Genomic DNA, 15,198 nt, shown 5'->3' with positions numbered 1-15,198 from the left:
CCAAATGCTCCATCTATGATTTGGGAAGTTACACCACAGCTAAGTGAAATTATCTAAATTGTAGCTATGTGTATCCTTGGCTCACAATGTTGCTCTATGCCTGTGGGTCAAGGTCATCAGTTGAATAGCTGGTATACTTCAGCTTGGGCAAAGCAAAACAATCTTTGAGCCTCAGCTTGTGGTGCAAACTGTATAACCAGATGAGACTAATAGGGAAGCAAGCAAGAGAAGGACCAGCCACTTTCAGGATGAGGTCAAGAGACACAGGACAAAGAAACAGCATATATTAAAAGAAAAAAATTAGAGGCTAGAGAGATGATTTGAGCACAGGCTGCTCTTCCAGAGGACCAGGGTTCAATTCCTAGCTCCCACATGGGGGCTTACAACCCTCTGTAACTCTAGTTCTAGGAGCTTCAAAGTACGCTTCTGGCCTCTGCAGACACCAGGCACTCAAGTGGTATAGACAGTCATACAGACAAAATATCCAAACACAACGCATAAAATATGTTTTAAGCAAAGATCCTGTCTCTGCTTCCCCAGCACTACAGAGCTCTACAGAGCAAGGCTACACAGAGAAGTCTTGTCTCAGAAAACCAAAAAAAAAAAAAAGATTAAGAGCACTGGCTGGTCTTCCAGAGGTCCTGAGTTCAATTCCCAGCAACCACATAGTGGCTCACAACCATCTGTAATGAGATCTGGTGCCCTCTTCTGGCACACATGGAGGCATACATTGTATACATAATAAATAAATGTTTTAAAAAAAGGTTAGAAAAACAAAAAAAACCCACAAAACTTTCTCCAGCTATGGTGTTACATACTCATAATCCTAACACTCCAGAGGCAGAGGCAGGTGAATCTCTGTGAGTTTGAGACCAGCTTGGTCTACATGGTGAGTTCTAGGCATGCTGGGGGCAGGGGTGGATGTGGGGGGGGGTGTAGAAAAAAAAAACAAAACCAGACAAGCTAGATGAAGTGCTTTTATTTTTAAATCAACCAAAACTTTTAATATAAAATCATTTTCATATACACACTGCAATCACAATAGCATCCATGTAGCAGCAGCAAGGGGACCCAGGGCTTAGGGTAAGGATAAATAGAGTGGGAATTTCTCAGGTCAGCCTGCCAAATGCCTCCTTATCCTGGAGTACTGGGTAGCTCATGAGAACATGTCATCAAAGCAAACCCTGATGACTCCATGGGGTCAGTCAGACTTCACAAAGCGAGACCTCCAACTTGCCTCTTATCCAAGGCCATACTGAGAAAGCTGGGCCCAGTTATGAGATGAGAAGGTGGCTATGATCAAAATACCCACCATTCCTTCGTGGCCCGAGGAGCTCACCTTTAGGGAGTTTTCTGGTAGTGGTTAGACTAAATGACCTAGACACCCTGGTAGGACAGTAGTGGTACCGTCTGCCTTCTAACCAGTATCCCTTGCCTGAGACCCCCAAGAACTGGAGTGAGAAGGAGTGACAACCTTTGACCAAAGGCTAGCCAAGCATCACCCAAACATGCCTCAAGGAAGGTAACGTTCAGAGAATTTCTCACAGGAACTGATAGTGTAGAAGGAAAAAATGACCAAAGAATGAGCATATGAGTACCTGCTTCTTAGAGGTTGGTGGGTCAGAAGTGAGATGATTCTTCTGGACCTGAGCTGAGAGATTGGAGTCCATATTTTCCTTGGGGCAGACCGGTCTGGAGGCAGCTGGTGGCCTCCAAATCCTTGAAATGACCAAGCATGAGGGCCTGTAGGTCCCCTCCAGGTGTGCAAGGAGACTGTGTGGCCCCCATCAGATGCAGTCCATGGAGTTCTCCGGGAGGAGGCCTGAGATGCAGCTAGGGAGGCCCAGGCTTTTGATGGGGGTGCAATTGAGGGAAAGGTTGAAGTCCAGGTTGGGGTCCTGGTTCTCTATGGCCTCCAGCCTGTCTGAGTTGTCCCAGTTGATATGGAATCGGGTCACCCGGGGGTTAGAAGCCAAGATGTTCCGCTGTAGCTGGAGCAAGAAGTATGTCAGTCCCTATCACCTAAGGAACAGGATTCCCTCAGACCTCCACTTTGAGCCCAAAAGATGCTTGTACACTATGACTAGGCACAGGGCATTCCTCATTCTGGTTTTGCTCATTTGTTTTTGGGTTGTTTTGAGAGAGTCTCAACTATGTAGACCAGGTAAGTATAGAACTCACAGAACTCTGCCTGCCTCTGTCTCCCAAGTGCTGGGGTTGTAGGTGTGCACTACCATGACTAACATGATTTTTAAAAGAGTTTTATGTGTATGGGTGTCTGGCTACACATATATCTGTATACATGTGTGTGCCTGGTGCCTTTGGTGGCCAGAAGAGGGTACAGATGCCCTAGAACTGGAGTAACAGCCACCATGTGGGTGGCTGGAGTATGTGCTACCATGTGGGTGCTGTGCTGGGAATTGAACCTGAGCTCTGAAAAACAGCAAGTTTATTAACTGCTGAGTCCCCTCTCCAGCCCATTTAATTTAAAAAAAAAAAATCTTTTATTGTATAAATGTTTTGCCTACACATATGTCTATTTGTTACATGTGTGCCTAATCCCCATGGAGGTTAGAAGAGGGCATAGATCCCCTGAAACTGGAATTAAAGGTGGCTGTGAGCTACCATGTGGTCGCTAGGGATCAAACCCAGATCCTTTGCAAGAGTGGCCCTTTAGCACCCCACCTCATCCCAACCCCTGGCCTGGAAACAGGGTCTTATTATGTAGCCTAGGTTGGTCTGGAACTCATTATGCAGAGGAGGCTGGCCTCCTAATTTATAATACTTGCAGCTCAGCTTTCTGAGGACAGGGTGCTGGGATCAAAGTGTGCTACACTCCCTCAAGCTCTACCTCTGATCCTGTCAGGTATGCCTCAGGAAGAAAAGACTTGCTCTATCCTAGCTCTAGCTCAGAGACAGCATGACCTGTTAACCTTCATTGACCTGGGTTCCCCATACCCTCAGCTGTAACAAACTGGCCTGTGTGAAGCAGGAAATTCAGAGACAGATCTCACCTGAGAGAAGTCTGGCTTTGGAGGTGGGTTCTCCCGAAGCTCTGGGTTTGGGTACTCATTGTTGACATAGTAGCCCACACGGATAAATTCTTGTCCATGGTAGGTGCAGGTAATGAGAACCACAGTCACACCCACAGCGTCCGTCTCGGGAATAAGGGTTGGATTTGGGGCATCAGCCTGGGGAGATACATCCTGGACTTTAGTACTGTCAATCATGATTCAAAGACTACCAAAGAACTAGGACTAGACAAACTGATCATACAGGTAACTAAAAAGAGAAGATGAATTTGATTCCGAAACATGATTGCTCAGCATGCAGAGCCCTACCTTCCATCCTTAGTCCCAGTAACAACAACAATAAATTCAGCGGGGAGGTGGTGACACTTGCCTTTAATCCCAGCATTTGGGAGGCAGAGGCAGGCGGATCTCTGTGAGTTTGAGCCAGCCTAGTCTACAGAGCAAGTGCCAGGACAGGCTCCAAGTTTCACAGAGAAACCCTGCCTTGAATAAAAAAAATTATATTCAAAATTCCTGAATTTGACTAGGAGACAAGGGTGTTCAGGTAGAATGTGGCACACAAAGGGAATGACACAAGAAGTTGGTCAGGTGGATATGAGGCAACTCCAGGCCTACTGGGTCAATTCAGGGCTTGGGAAAGAACAGTGTTTAGAGGAGGTAAGGTCTGAAAAGAGTGATGGTATGTGGAGGTCTGACTGCAGAAGTCTGTAGCAGAAGCAGGGAACACAGCAACAGAGAACAGAATCACAGATCAGGGTGTGTGGTTCTGGATGGAGCAGCTATGTTGTATGAAACCCATGGCAGAGAGCAGAGCATTCCCAGTGGGGCCTGTTCAATGGCCTGGTTACATGCTCTGGAAGGAGGCCTTGCTTGTGAACATGGAGCTTAGTGGGCTCACTAGGCAAGAGTATGAGGGGAACAGGTAGCTTGGAGTAGGAAAAACCAGTAGGAGGGAGGTAATGGATCATGACTTCCTAAGCATCTGCCAATGAGCCTAGTGACACTGGACTAGACATAGCACCATTTGGAAGTCATAGCCCATCTTCATATTCACTGATTCTGAGTTTACAAATCCGCCAATTCAATACATCTAGAAACTTCGAAACCAACAAGTGTGGTACTTTCATAATTACTTACTGACATGTAAAAAGCAAGGAAAATCCAATGCTCAGGTTCCAACATGGGGCCAAACTAGGGGCTACCTGGCCTTGTTGCTTCTGCTTTCATTATGGAGTACAAGGACCCTTTGACTGTCTACCTAATGCCAAAATTCAGGAGTTTCATATGGTGAGCTTGGTTTCTGTCTGTCAGAATGTCAACAGTTCTGCTACACACTCCGGCTACCTTAGTATTTTCTCTCTCCTAGAAACATAGAGCTTAACAACCATGGATGGAACCCTCTGGAACCTTTCTTTGCCACATTACCAAAATCTCAAGGCAGAATACAAACACTAAGTTTTATATTCATCACAACCTTTACTAAATTCCTTTTTTTTTTTTTTTTTTGTTCGTTGGGACAAGTCTCACTTTGTAGCCTTGGCTGGCCTCGAACTCATAAGAGATCTGCCTGCCTCTGCCTCCTGGGTGCTCAGATTAAAGGTGTACTACATCTTGACTATTTTAACAGCATTCAGCTGTGTAGCCTAGGCTATCCATGAACCTGAAGCAATCTTTCTACTTCAGCCTTCCATGTACTGAGATTATATACAAACAACCACTAAATTCAGCTACACCTTTAGTAGAAATTGAGTACTTACTTGATTCTTCATTATATATGCAAATGTTTAGCTCGATGATGCCAAATGATTTGAGATGTCTTAAAATGTAATCAGTGAGTAAAGATTTACATCATACAGTAAACAACAAAATAAATAAGATCCCCAAATGCTGAAGTGCTGCCTGTGTAAAAGCTGGTTATGGAGAAAACCTATGTTCAATGACATTAGTTCACATATGGGTTAGTTCTACTGGCTGAGTTCATGAGTCAACATTTATTAGCAAGGTATTTGAGACAGGGTCTTGCTGCATAGCCCAGGTTGATTCCAAACTGTGTGCTAGACTTATAGGTATGTACTCAGCTCTAACTGATGAACAAGTAACAACAAAACCCCTTAATCCTTGAGGGGAGTAGTTCAATATCTATGAACATGGTTCATGGGTTTGGTACCACACAATTCTTATGAAAAGATCACAAATTAGTGGCCCAGAGGTCACTAAGAGCTGTGACGCAGAGGTAGAGGGAATCCAGAGTAGTGGTCCTTGAAGGACAGTTTCGGTCAGACAGCTCCTGACAGTCAACCAGGATATATGGTTCAGGTAGGTCTTGAACTTGTGGTCCTCCTGACTCATCCTGAGAAGCTGGGATTAGGGGACTGGACAGCATCAGCTCAAGTTAGGGTTTGAACTTAAACCTGACTGCTAAAACCAGTGTGCTTTCAGGTAAAAGAGGAAGGTTCTAGGCTAGGGGTAGCTCAGTAGTGGAGTACATATCTAGTATATGTCAGGCCCTGAGCTCCATCTCCAGCCTGAAACATTTCTAGAAATCAAGGGCTAAGGTACAACTTCCTTACCTGAAAGACGAACATATGCCTTCCAGCAGGGACAGGGCCCACCAGCACTGAGTCTAGGATCTGATCAAACTCCTCGCTCTCAGCTGAGCCCACATAAATGATCTTCCACTCCAGGTCTGCAAGCACATGGGGGGGGGGTAGGAGAATTGAGGACTAAAATAGCTGGAGAGCAAGGCAAGGGTCTGTTAGCTTTAAACACATCTCAATATATTAGAAGGTCCTATGAACTGAGTGCTTGCGGCAGTAGGCTCAAGCACCATAGTACTGAATTAGATCAAGTATGAGGCTCTACTTTAGTGCAGACACTTTTCCTGTGGGCCTAACTAGGCCAGGTGACCTTGACTCTGGCCCTCCAGGGAAACTTCAGCCTCTTAGTAGCAGAGAGGAACCATATAGCATAGGCTGACTCAGGAGTCCTGTGACAGCAGCTTGTGGAAGGAGCAGGGAGTTGGGCTACTAGAGGACCCTGGTCTATGGGTAGGAAGTAGCATCCTCTTTCACAAAAGAATCGGTGCCACCAAGTAGAGCAGATCCCTCGACAACTGGGGCAGAGTGGCAGATTCCAATCCAGCAGGAGAGCCAGGTGGCAGGAGGGGAAAGGCAGAGCTGCTGGGGGAACCAACTTGTCCCAAAGTTGTCCACATCTGGCACCAACTCATGCCTGCTTGTGCACATTTGTAGGACAGATTCTGCCAGCAAATGGTGCGTGACAGGGCATACCACCAAAACCTAACTCTGCACTCCACCATGGGGGGGGGGTTCAGTCATGGGGTAAACCCAAAGCAATGAAAGATAAAGTGCCTGGAGACCCTTTTCCTTCACCAGGCAATCCCTGGTACCCACAGCCTCTTGCAGGGGGGCCAAGGTCATGCTAGTACAGAGAAGCTTGGCCTCAGACCCAGAACTTATTTTAGACTCTTTGAAATTACACAACCCCTAGCTCCAGCAGCTGGGGAAAGTTGCACAAGCTGAGATTTTCACAGGGAGCATGCTCTTAGAAGCTGCTTGGCCCTTGGTCCAGTGAGGCACAGGCATCTAACACTGGAGGCACACTGACACCAGATCACACTGTGGAGGTTTGTCACCCGAGCCATAAGGCCTTCCTCAATACATCCACTCCCTTGTCCCTTACAGTTCCACCTAGATCCTTCTAGGCGACCCCCATGCCTGTGGCTCATCAGTGTTCAAACTCTAGCCTTGGCATTTCTGGGGAAATTTTATGTAGCTATAACACTTTTTTCTTTTCCTTTTTTTTTTGAATGCTTCGTGAATTTTTTTTTTTTTTTTTTTTTTTTTTTTTTACTATTTTTTAACTTATCTTTATCACATATACAGTGTTCTGTCTGCATATCTCCTTGCAAGCCAGAAGAGTGCACCAGATCTCATGATAGATGGCTGTGAGCCACCATGTGGTTGCTAGGAAGTGAACTCAGGACCTCTGGAAGAGTAGTCAGTGTTCTTAACCTCTGAGCCATCTCTCCAGCCCCTGCTTCATGAATTTCTGTGTCATCCCTGCACAGGGGCCATGCTAATCTTCTCTGTATCATTCTGATTTTAGTATATATGCCGCTGAAGTAAGCTTGCTATTTCATTTTTTTTTTAAGCTTTACTTTCCTAAGTGTCCTTCCATAGGTTGCTTTCCTTTTATGTGTATGAGTGTTTTGCATGTATGTCTGTGTAGCCTTTGGTGCCTCATGCCCTTGTAGGCTAGAAGACGGTGTTGGGGCTGGTGGAACTGGATGGTTGTTAGCCATCATGTAGGTGCTGGGAACCGAATCAGGATTCTCTGGAGGATCGATCCATCAGTTTTCTAACTGCTGAACCATCTTTCTAGCTGTCCCTAGCTATTTAAGTCTTTGCAGTGCTGGGGATGAAACTCAGGGCCTGCACATGCAAAAAAAAAAAAAAAACAAACAAACAAAACAAAACTGCTGTACAACACCATGGATTAGTTTCATAAAAAGAAGTGACACACAAGACCAATGTTTCTGGCCTGGCAGTGGTGGCACATGCCTTTAATCCCAGCATAGACAGCATAGAGGCAGGAAGATTTCTGGTTTACAGAGCAACTTCCAGGACTGGCTCCACAGCTGCTGAGAAACCTTGCCTAGAAAAAAAAAAAAAAAAAAAAGGAGGAGGAGGAAGAAGGAAGAAAAGAAGAAGGAAGAGAAGAAGGAGGAGAAGAAGAGGAAGGAGAAGAAGAAGAATCAGTATTTCTGGAAAGACAAAAAAAGAATGCCACCCTTGCTCTACTTGCTTCAGGCCCCTTCCCCCCAAGGCACCTGTTCTTGCTTAGTCTGTGTAGTATATACAGAAAGAAGTAGACAGTGAAGCCTCTTCTTGCCATGGGCCAGACAGACTCAAGAATTCACAAAATACCACATAAAATACTAACTAAAAACTAAGAGTTGATCAAACCATCTACAAAAACAGATACTTGAAACAAGGGCCCATAAACTGCAATCATTTTAAATTTGATAAAGTTCTATTTTATATTTTCTTTCTTCAAAAGATAGAATCACACATGCCTTTAATCTCAGCACATGAGACCCAGCTCTAAAAAAGACAGGGTTGGGCCTGAGAGATGGCTCTGAGGATTAAGGCACTCGCCAGGAAACCTAAAGACCCAGCTTAATCCCCAGAAAAAACATGGACAAAGGAAAGAATTAACCCATCAAGTTGTCCTCTGACCTCTACACGAATTATCACGCACATACGCATAACATATGCAGAAACAGGAACAAACAACAGGGTATTCCTATGTAGTACAGGTTGGTCCAGAGCTCACAATATTCCTGCAAGCCTTCCAAGTATTGGGATTACAAGTGTGAGCCCATGTGTGTCTCTCATTAAAGCTGGGCTGGTGGGTGGCCAGTGAACCCTTGGGAATCCACTGGTCTGAACCCACTTCTCCCTCCCCAATTTTACCTGAGTGATGAACAGTCAAATGCAAGTCCTCCCTGAGCCATTTCCTCACACAACAGAGAAACTCACGATTTTGTTTCAAAATATACTCAAGTCTTTCCTTCCTTCCTTCCTTCCTTCCTTCCTTCCTTCCTTCCTTCCTTCCTTTTTTTAAAGAGACAGGGTTTCTCTGTGAGACAGTCCTGCCTGTCTTGGAACTAAATTTGTAAACCAGGCTGGCCTCAAACTCAGAGATCCACCTGTTCTGCGTCCTGAGCACTGGGATTAAAGGCTTGAGCCACCACACCTGCCCTATACTCAGCTTTTAGAACCAACAGATTCTGTAACCATAAACTCAACCAATCACCACAGATAGTAAATATCAAAAAATAATCTGGGGCTGGAGGCACAGTCCAGGGGTAGCACCTGGGTTCTACCCCCAGGGCCAAACACAAAACCAAATTTGTACTGAACATGAATATATACAACTTCTCTTTTTGTTTTGTCATTTATTCATGTGGAACTCAGAGATCCACACGACTCTGCCTCTTGAGTGCTGGAATTATTCTCTGAACAACATAGTATAAGAGTTATTTTCACATCACTGACACTAAGAATAAGTCACATAGCGCTGAGGAGAATGCTCAGTAATTACAGAGCTTTCTGTGTGAGCATGTGAAAAAGGCACAGTGGCCCACCTATTAACTCAAGCCTCAGAAGGTGGACATAGGAGATCTCTATGACAATTGGCTAGTTAAGATTAGCCATACCATCAAGCTCTGGGTTTGAGAGACCCCGTATCAATAAATAAGAGCAACTGAATATTATTGCCAACATCAACCTAGGAATTCCACTATGTATACAACCTGTATGCCTCATCTTCCCTAAAAAATGGAAAAAGAAAAAAGTCACTTGTAGATGAGTCTATGGAGAGGGGCTGGCTGCTGTGGCACACACCTGTAACTCAGGCATTTTGGAGATGCAGGTAGGAGGATCTGGGAGTGAACTAGACTCTTGTTACATACTAAACTCAAGACTAACCTAGGCTTCACAGACCGTGCCCCCACAAAAACATACTAATAAATGTTTTTTGGAAACTATGTGTATATGCAGGTTCTATGCCCTTGAGCATCTGTGGGTACTGGCACCTGAGGGACTTCTAAAGCCAATGATGAAGACTATTTCTTCCAAAGTAGGCTTGAACCATCAGTCATTCATAAAATACAAACTCACAATGACCAAATAGAGGATTTGAGACAAGATCCCATTGTATAAAACAGGTTGACCTTGAACTCACAAAGATACTCTTGCTTCTCTCTTTCAAGTACTGGGACTAAACGTGCCCAACATTTTTGTTTTTTAATATGTGTATGATGTGTTCACACACATGTGAATGTGGATGTGCCTAAGCCATGAGGTATATGAAGATAAAAGGACAACCTTAAGTACAGTACATGTCAGCACATACAGAGAGCTCTGGGGGATTCTCTTGTCTCCACAACCCTTACCCACTGAAGCTATTTCCCTAGCCCAGTTCTGTTGTGTTTTGATGCCCTAACTTCACAATGACCTCTGTTAAGATAAACCTTTTACTATTTGGGAAAACAAAACCAAAGCTGAAAACATTACTGAAGACATGTAAAAATTATCGTAGATAAGCTGAGCTTGTTTTAGGCAGCACTGGGGACAGAACCTACAACTTATCATTAATGATCTATCCCTCAGCCCACACCTTTTTTCCCTCCTTTATTTCTTGAAACAAGGTCTCACTGTGTAGCCCTTGCGATCCACCTGTGTCTGATTCCTGAGTGCTGGTATTAAAGGTGAGTGCCACCATGCACTGGCTTCTTTGCTTTCTTTCTTTCTGGAGACAGTTTAAGGTAGCCTAGGCTAACATGGAACTTGCTATGATGCTAAAGAAGACCTTGAACTTCCGATCCTCTTGTCATCTTAACCCTGAGTGCTGGGACTACTGTTCCTTTGAGACCAGGTTTCCTATGTAGCTCAGGTATCGACTTGAATGTTAGGGGCACAGCTGCACACACTATTCTCTTTTCTTAAACTTCGGTATATTTATTGCCTGGCCTTTTGTTCATTATACAGATCAACTTTGGTGCACAAAATTTGGTTTCTTTGACTTATTCAGCTGGTGCCTATTGAAATTTTCAGCTGAAGAAGAGTGACGCTGGGCCAACTGCTCTAAATGTTGACCCAAATCTTGGAACTGTCTTCTTTCAGATGCTGAACAGAGGTGACCACACGGCTCGGGCTTTTGGACATGGGGGTTAGCTGACCAGGACTGTCAGGTTTCAGTAGGCAGTGCCAAAACATAAGGAAACAACTTCTTCATGATTCATGGAAAGGAGGCCAGGAAGAAGATGAAGCCATCATCTTTCAGGTCTGCCAGATAAGGAATAGAACCAACCAGCACAACTTGGAGCAAAAGTGTCCTCTTCCATCTTTTCAAAGGGTCCCAGTTGACAAAAAAATTCTATGGTCATTCCTAGTATGTTCTACTTCTAAACTACTGTCAGGCTGGTGACACAGCTCAATGGGCAAAGCCACTGTTTAGCATGTATATAGTCCAGGGTTTGATTTCTAGACAAAAACAAGAGATGCCACAAACAGGACCCTTTTCCCGCTCCAAATAAAACAAAAAAAAAACCAAAACCTTACAAGTAGGGGCTGGAGAGATGACTCAGTATTTAAGAACACTATCTACTCTTACAGAGGACTCAGGTTTGACTCCTAGACCCACATGGTGTTACACAGTCTATTTCCAGTTCAGGAAACCTGACATCTTCTGGCCTCTGCAGGCACCAGATGTGCATGTGGTGCATATACATACGAGCAAATAAAATACACAGAAACAAAAAGACCTACAAGTAAATGTTTCCTTCCCTTTCTAGGACTGAAGGGAAGATATGGAATCTGGGAGCTGGCTAGATGTCTCAGGATAAAGTGTTTCCTATGAAAGCCTGAGAACCTGAATTCAGGCTGCTAGAGAAACAGCTCAAGGTTAAGATCCAATATTGCTCTTAAAGACCAAGCTTGATTCACAGCACCCACATCAGGAGGCTCAAACTAGCTATAGAAGATCAGATGTCTCTGTCTTCCAGGGACTCCCATGTATACACCACTCCAACACACACACACACACACACACACACACACACACACACACACACAGAGAGAGAGAGATCAGGTGTGGTGGTGCGCCAGGACTACATAGTGAGGGCCACTACTCAGGAGAAAGAGACGGTGGATCCCTGGCTCATTAGGTGGCCAGCCTAGCAGTGTTGGAGCTCCAGGTTTTCTAGGACACTAAAATAGGTACAACAGGGCTGGAGACAGCCCATGGGTTAAGAGCATTAGCTGCTCACCTAGAGGCCAGGCAGAGTCCCACTACCTGCATGGTGACTCCTAAAGTCTCTAACTCCAGTTCCAGGACACCCAACTCCTTCTTTTAAACTCTGTGGGTACCAGGCACTCAAGTGGTACCATAAATATATGTAGACAAAACACACACACTCACAGAAATAAAATAAAATCTTTAAAAAAAAAAAAAAAAAGATGCAAAGCAATGAAGAGCAGTTGAAGAGACTACCTGATGTGTCTCTGGCCTACATCCAAGACAAATTAAATTAAAAAAATAAAGTTAAAACATAATCTGAAGCCAGAAACAAACTTCAGTGCTAACACTTTACTGTCTGGCTGACTTGGAGAAATCACCCTGCTCCTATTAAAATGGCCAGCTGGCTGACTTTAGCCTTGATGTTCTAATTCTTGTTTTGTTTTTCAAGACAGAGTTTCTCTGTGTAGTTCTGTAGACCAGGCTGGCCTCAAACTCAGATATCTGCCCGCCTCTGCCTCCAGAGTGCTGGGATTAAAGGTGTGAGCCTCCACCATCCAGCTTTTGATGTCCTAACTCTATAAATAAGGAATCAAAGTAATATTAGGTAATGACCATGCAACCGTTTTTAAATGCAAGCAGCACACTGAAGCTGATTGAAACCTGCTCTCTCAGCATCTGGGAACCACGATTCCCTTGACTTAGGTCTCCTCTTGGTTTCCAAATAAATCTTATCCCACACTGTCACCCTACCTTTTATTTATTTATTTACACACTGCCTTGTTCCAGCAAGAATTTAACCCAGCTTATTCTATAGTTAGTCACAAGTAGATTCCTTTAAGCTTAAGGAAAAACTAGGGGGAGGCTGAGCCAGTGGCCCACCCCAAGCACACATTATAGCAGCTCCAAGTGGACAGAAGTGGCTGCATTTGTCTGAATGACAACCAACAGCCACCAAGAGGCACTAGCTGTCACAACCTGGCCTCTCAGAGCTCCACCTCCTCGGCTGCTACATCTTTCAACCTTCAGTAGGAAAATGGAGTGTTTCCTCCTGAAAGCAGGACTTGCCTTGTGGTGATATTTTGTTTATGCTATAACAAATAAAGCTTTCCAGAAGATCAGAGTGCAAAGCTAGCCACACTAGCTAGCCATAGTTCAAGGCCATCCTGAGCTACAAGAAACTGAGCCAGTCTGAAAGAGAAACAGTTCACACAAAGGTGATCTCAGCACTTGGGATCCCACCCACCCCTTTAATCCCAGCACTAGAGAGGAATATACAGCAGGAGACAAGGATGTGCACTATGAGGTAGTCTGAGGAGCAGTGAAGTCTGGAGATACACTCTGAGGATAGGATCACCCTTTCTGCCTGAAGTAGAGGTAAGAGCCAGTGGCTGGCCACTTTGCTTCTCTGATCTTCAGATTTAACCCTAATATCTGTTGGGCTTTTACTAAACATGCTACATTGCCTTGCTGTGGAGCTGAGACTCCAAAGTGACCTCAGGGTTAACATGTTCACAAACTTATTTCTAAGGTCTCTTGCTTTTTGTGGCCCTTGTCCTGCCACCTAAGATGAGAGCCATGCCCACCTTTATGTCCTGCAGATGAATTAAGTCATTTCGTAAGATTCACAAAAAGCAGCACCCCCCACCCCACGACACAGCTGGCCGAAGTTGAATCCCATCCCTGTTTGTCCAGTCCCCCCACTCCCCAGACCAAGTCAGTCCACCAAAAGGAATGAGGGATTCCTTACACTGAGACTGCTGGAAGCTGGTAGAAATCTCAAAACCGGCAGAAGCTTGCCTGGCGGTAGCACCCCTTACCAGGAGCTGGGGAGACCAAGTTACCTACAAAACCTGGAGCCAGAAGACCCCATTCCTCCCCAGAGTAAGGTCATGCATAGGATTTGGTACTAACCTAAAGAGAGGCCCCAGTCTGGGCAACAGCCATGACGTTACAGTTGACACGCAGGAGTTACGAGGGACAAATCTAGGGATGGTATTGTTGGGAGTGGGCAGACAGGGTAACAAGAGGAGGGTCTGCTGGTCTACAGAAAAGTGTCCACAAGGAAAATGGGGGAGGGTACTGGAGGCTGGGTTCCATCGAAGAGAGGATAGATGGGAGGTTTCCTATGGGGAAGTAGGCATGAAACTTGAGTCTAGCCATTTGTAAAGAAGGCGTGGCTGCGGGTCTCTTACACGTTAAATGGAGGCTCACACCACTACAAGGAAAAGGTGCAGAACGAGGGGTGCCTCCACGAGACAATGTAGGTTACTGTGCACAGAATCGCATCCACCACGGCGTCGGACCTGGACATGGAGGCGTATCACTAAAGGGAGATTCAGCTGGCAGAGGGGAGACGTTCCTGGGGAGACTCGGAGTGGCAAAAACGAGGGCAAGAGGGCTTGGGGTCCCCTGCATAGGCCCAGCCTCACCGTCAGACAGGGCCTCACTGCATTCGAAGCTGATCTCGAACCGGAAGGGGCTGTGGAAAGGGCTCGGGTTCTCCAGGACAGCCACGTTCAGCACCGACACCTTGGCCATCACCTCGCCAGGGGGTCACAGCTGCAGTGGAGCTTTCTTCGGTGCCTACGGAGGCAATGGCGACTGGGAAAGAGGAGGTCGGCTAGACAGAGTGCCTCTCTGCGACACCAACTCTTCTCTCTAAAGAGCGTCTCCGGTCCGCGCGCTGCCTTCAAATAGCCGACTCCACCCCCCAGCCAATCGCCGCTGAGGCTCTATGACGGCGCGACAGCCCCGCCAGCCAATCCTGAGGCGTCTTCCGGCTCGCGCCTCGACCCGCAGACCAATCAGAGAAGCTCCCTCTTCACGGTCCACGGGAGGCGGAACGATAATCTTTTAGCTTCGTAATGTGTCCATCCGGAACCAATCCCTAGCGTCTCCGACTCGAATATCTTGCGCCGGGGTGGGCGGAGTTAGAGCGCGGAACTTCTCTTGTCCAATCCCAAGGGTTACCGCACCGCCGTGACCCGCCCCCTCATTCTGCTCTTCCGGTAGACACACCCCACAGAGAGCAGAGCCACCAACGGCCGAACGGTGGCGCGCGACTCTCACTTAAGAGCGAAGAAAGAACGGAACCAGAACTCGCAGTGATTGACTAGCGACCAAAGGGCGGGGCTTAAGTAGGCTTGTGAGATGTGATTGGCTAATGTCGTGACCCGGCACAGGGAAGGCTGGGCTGGAACTGGCACTCCCACACAGTGGGAAGCATAAAGGGGACAAATGTGGCGCGGATCTGGCGGCTTTGGCGTCCGTGAGGACAGCGGTGGATGAGGCTGTGGTGAATGCTATGAACATTTGGATCACCCCTGAAGGGGATACA

General features: G+C 46.0%; 1 protein-coding gene and 1 non-coding gene across 2 annotated transcripts; both read right to left on the bottom strand.

Annotated features, from left to right (window-relative positions):
- Positions 1 to 964: 964 nt before the first annotated feature.
- Positions 965 to 14,488, bottom strand: Asf1b (anti-silencing function 1B histone chaperone). The gene is made up of 4 exons (XM_051194932.1): positions 14,291 to 14,488; positions 5,603 to 5,718; positions 3,015 to 3,191; positions 965 to 1,991 (listed from the first exon to the last, which is right to left on the bottom strand). Exons 1-4 carry the CDS (start codon positions 14,397 to 14,399, stop codon positions 1,788 to 1,790), a joined length of 606 nt encoding a protein of 201 aa, XP_051050889.1. The 5' UTR covers positions 14,400 to 14,488; the 3' UTR covers positions 965 to 1,787.
- Positions 7,078 to 7,184, bottom strand: LOC127229968 (U6 spliceosomal RNA). The gene has a single exon (XR_007835157.1). It is a non-coding gene; the product is annotated as a U6 spliceosomal RNA (small nuclear RNA).
- Positions 14,489 to 15,198: the final 710 nt, after the last annotated feature.

This window comes from Phodopus roborovskii, unplaced genomic scaffold (assembly GCF_943737965.1).
Source record: "Phodopus roborovskii unplaced genomic scaffold, PHOROB, whole genome shotgun sequence".
NCBI classification, from domain to species: Eukaryota; Metazoa; Chordata; class Mammalia; order Rodentia; family Cricetidae; genus Phodopus; species Phodopus roborovskii.
The sequence above is the reverse complement of the archived record's forward strand: the minus strand, read 5'-3'. Positions and strand labels throughout refer to the sequence as shown.

Coding starts and splice junctions, on each gene's coding strand:
- Asf1b (XM_051194932.1), bottom strand. CDS start 14,399: ATGGCCAAGGTGTCGGTGCTGAACGTGGCTGTCCTGGAGAACCCGAGC. Junction 5,719..14,290: donor CAGTGAGGCCCTGTCTGACG/GTGAGGCTGGGC, acceptor ATGTGCTTGCAG/ACCTGGAGTGGAAGATCATT. Junction 3,192..5,602: donor GGCATATGTTCGTCTTTCAG/GTAAGGAAGTTG, acceptor GTATCTCCCCAG/GCTGATGCCCCAAATCCAAC.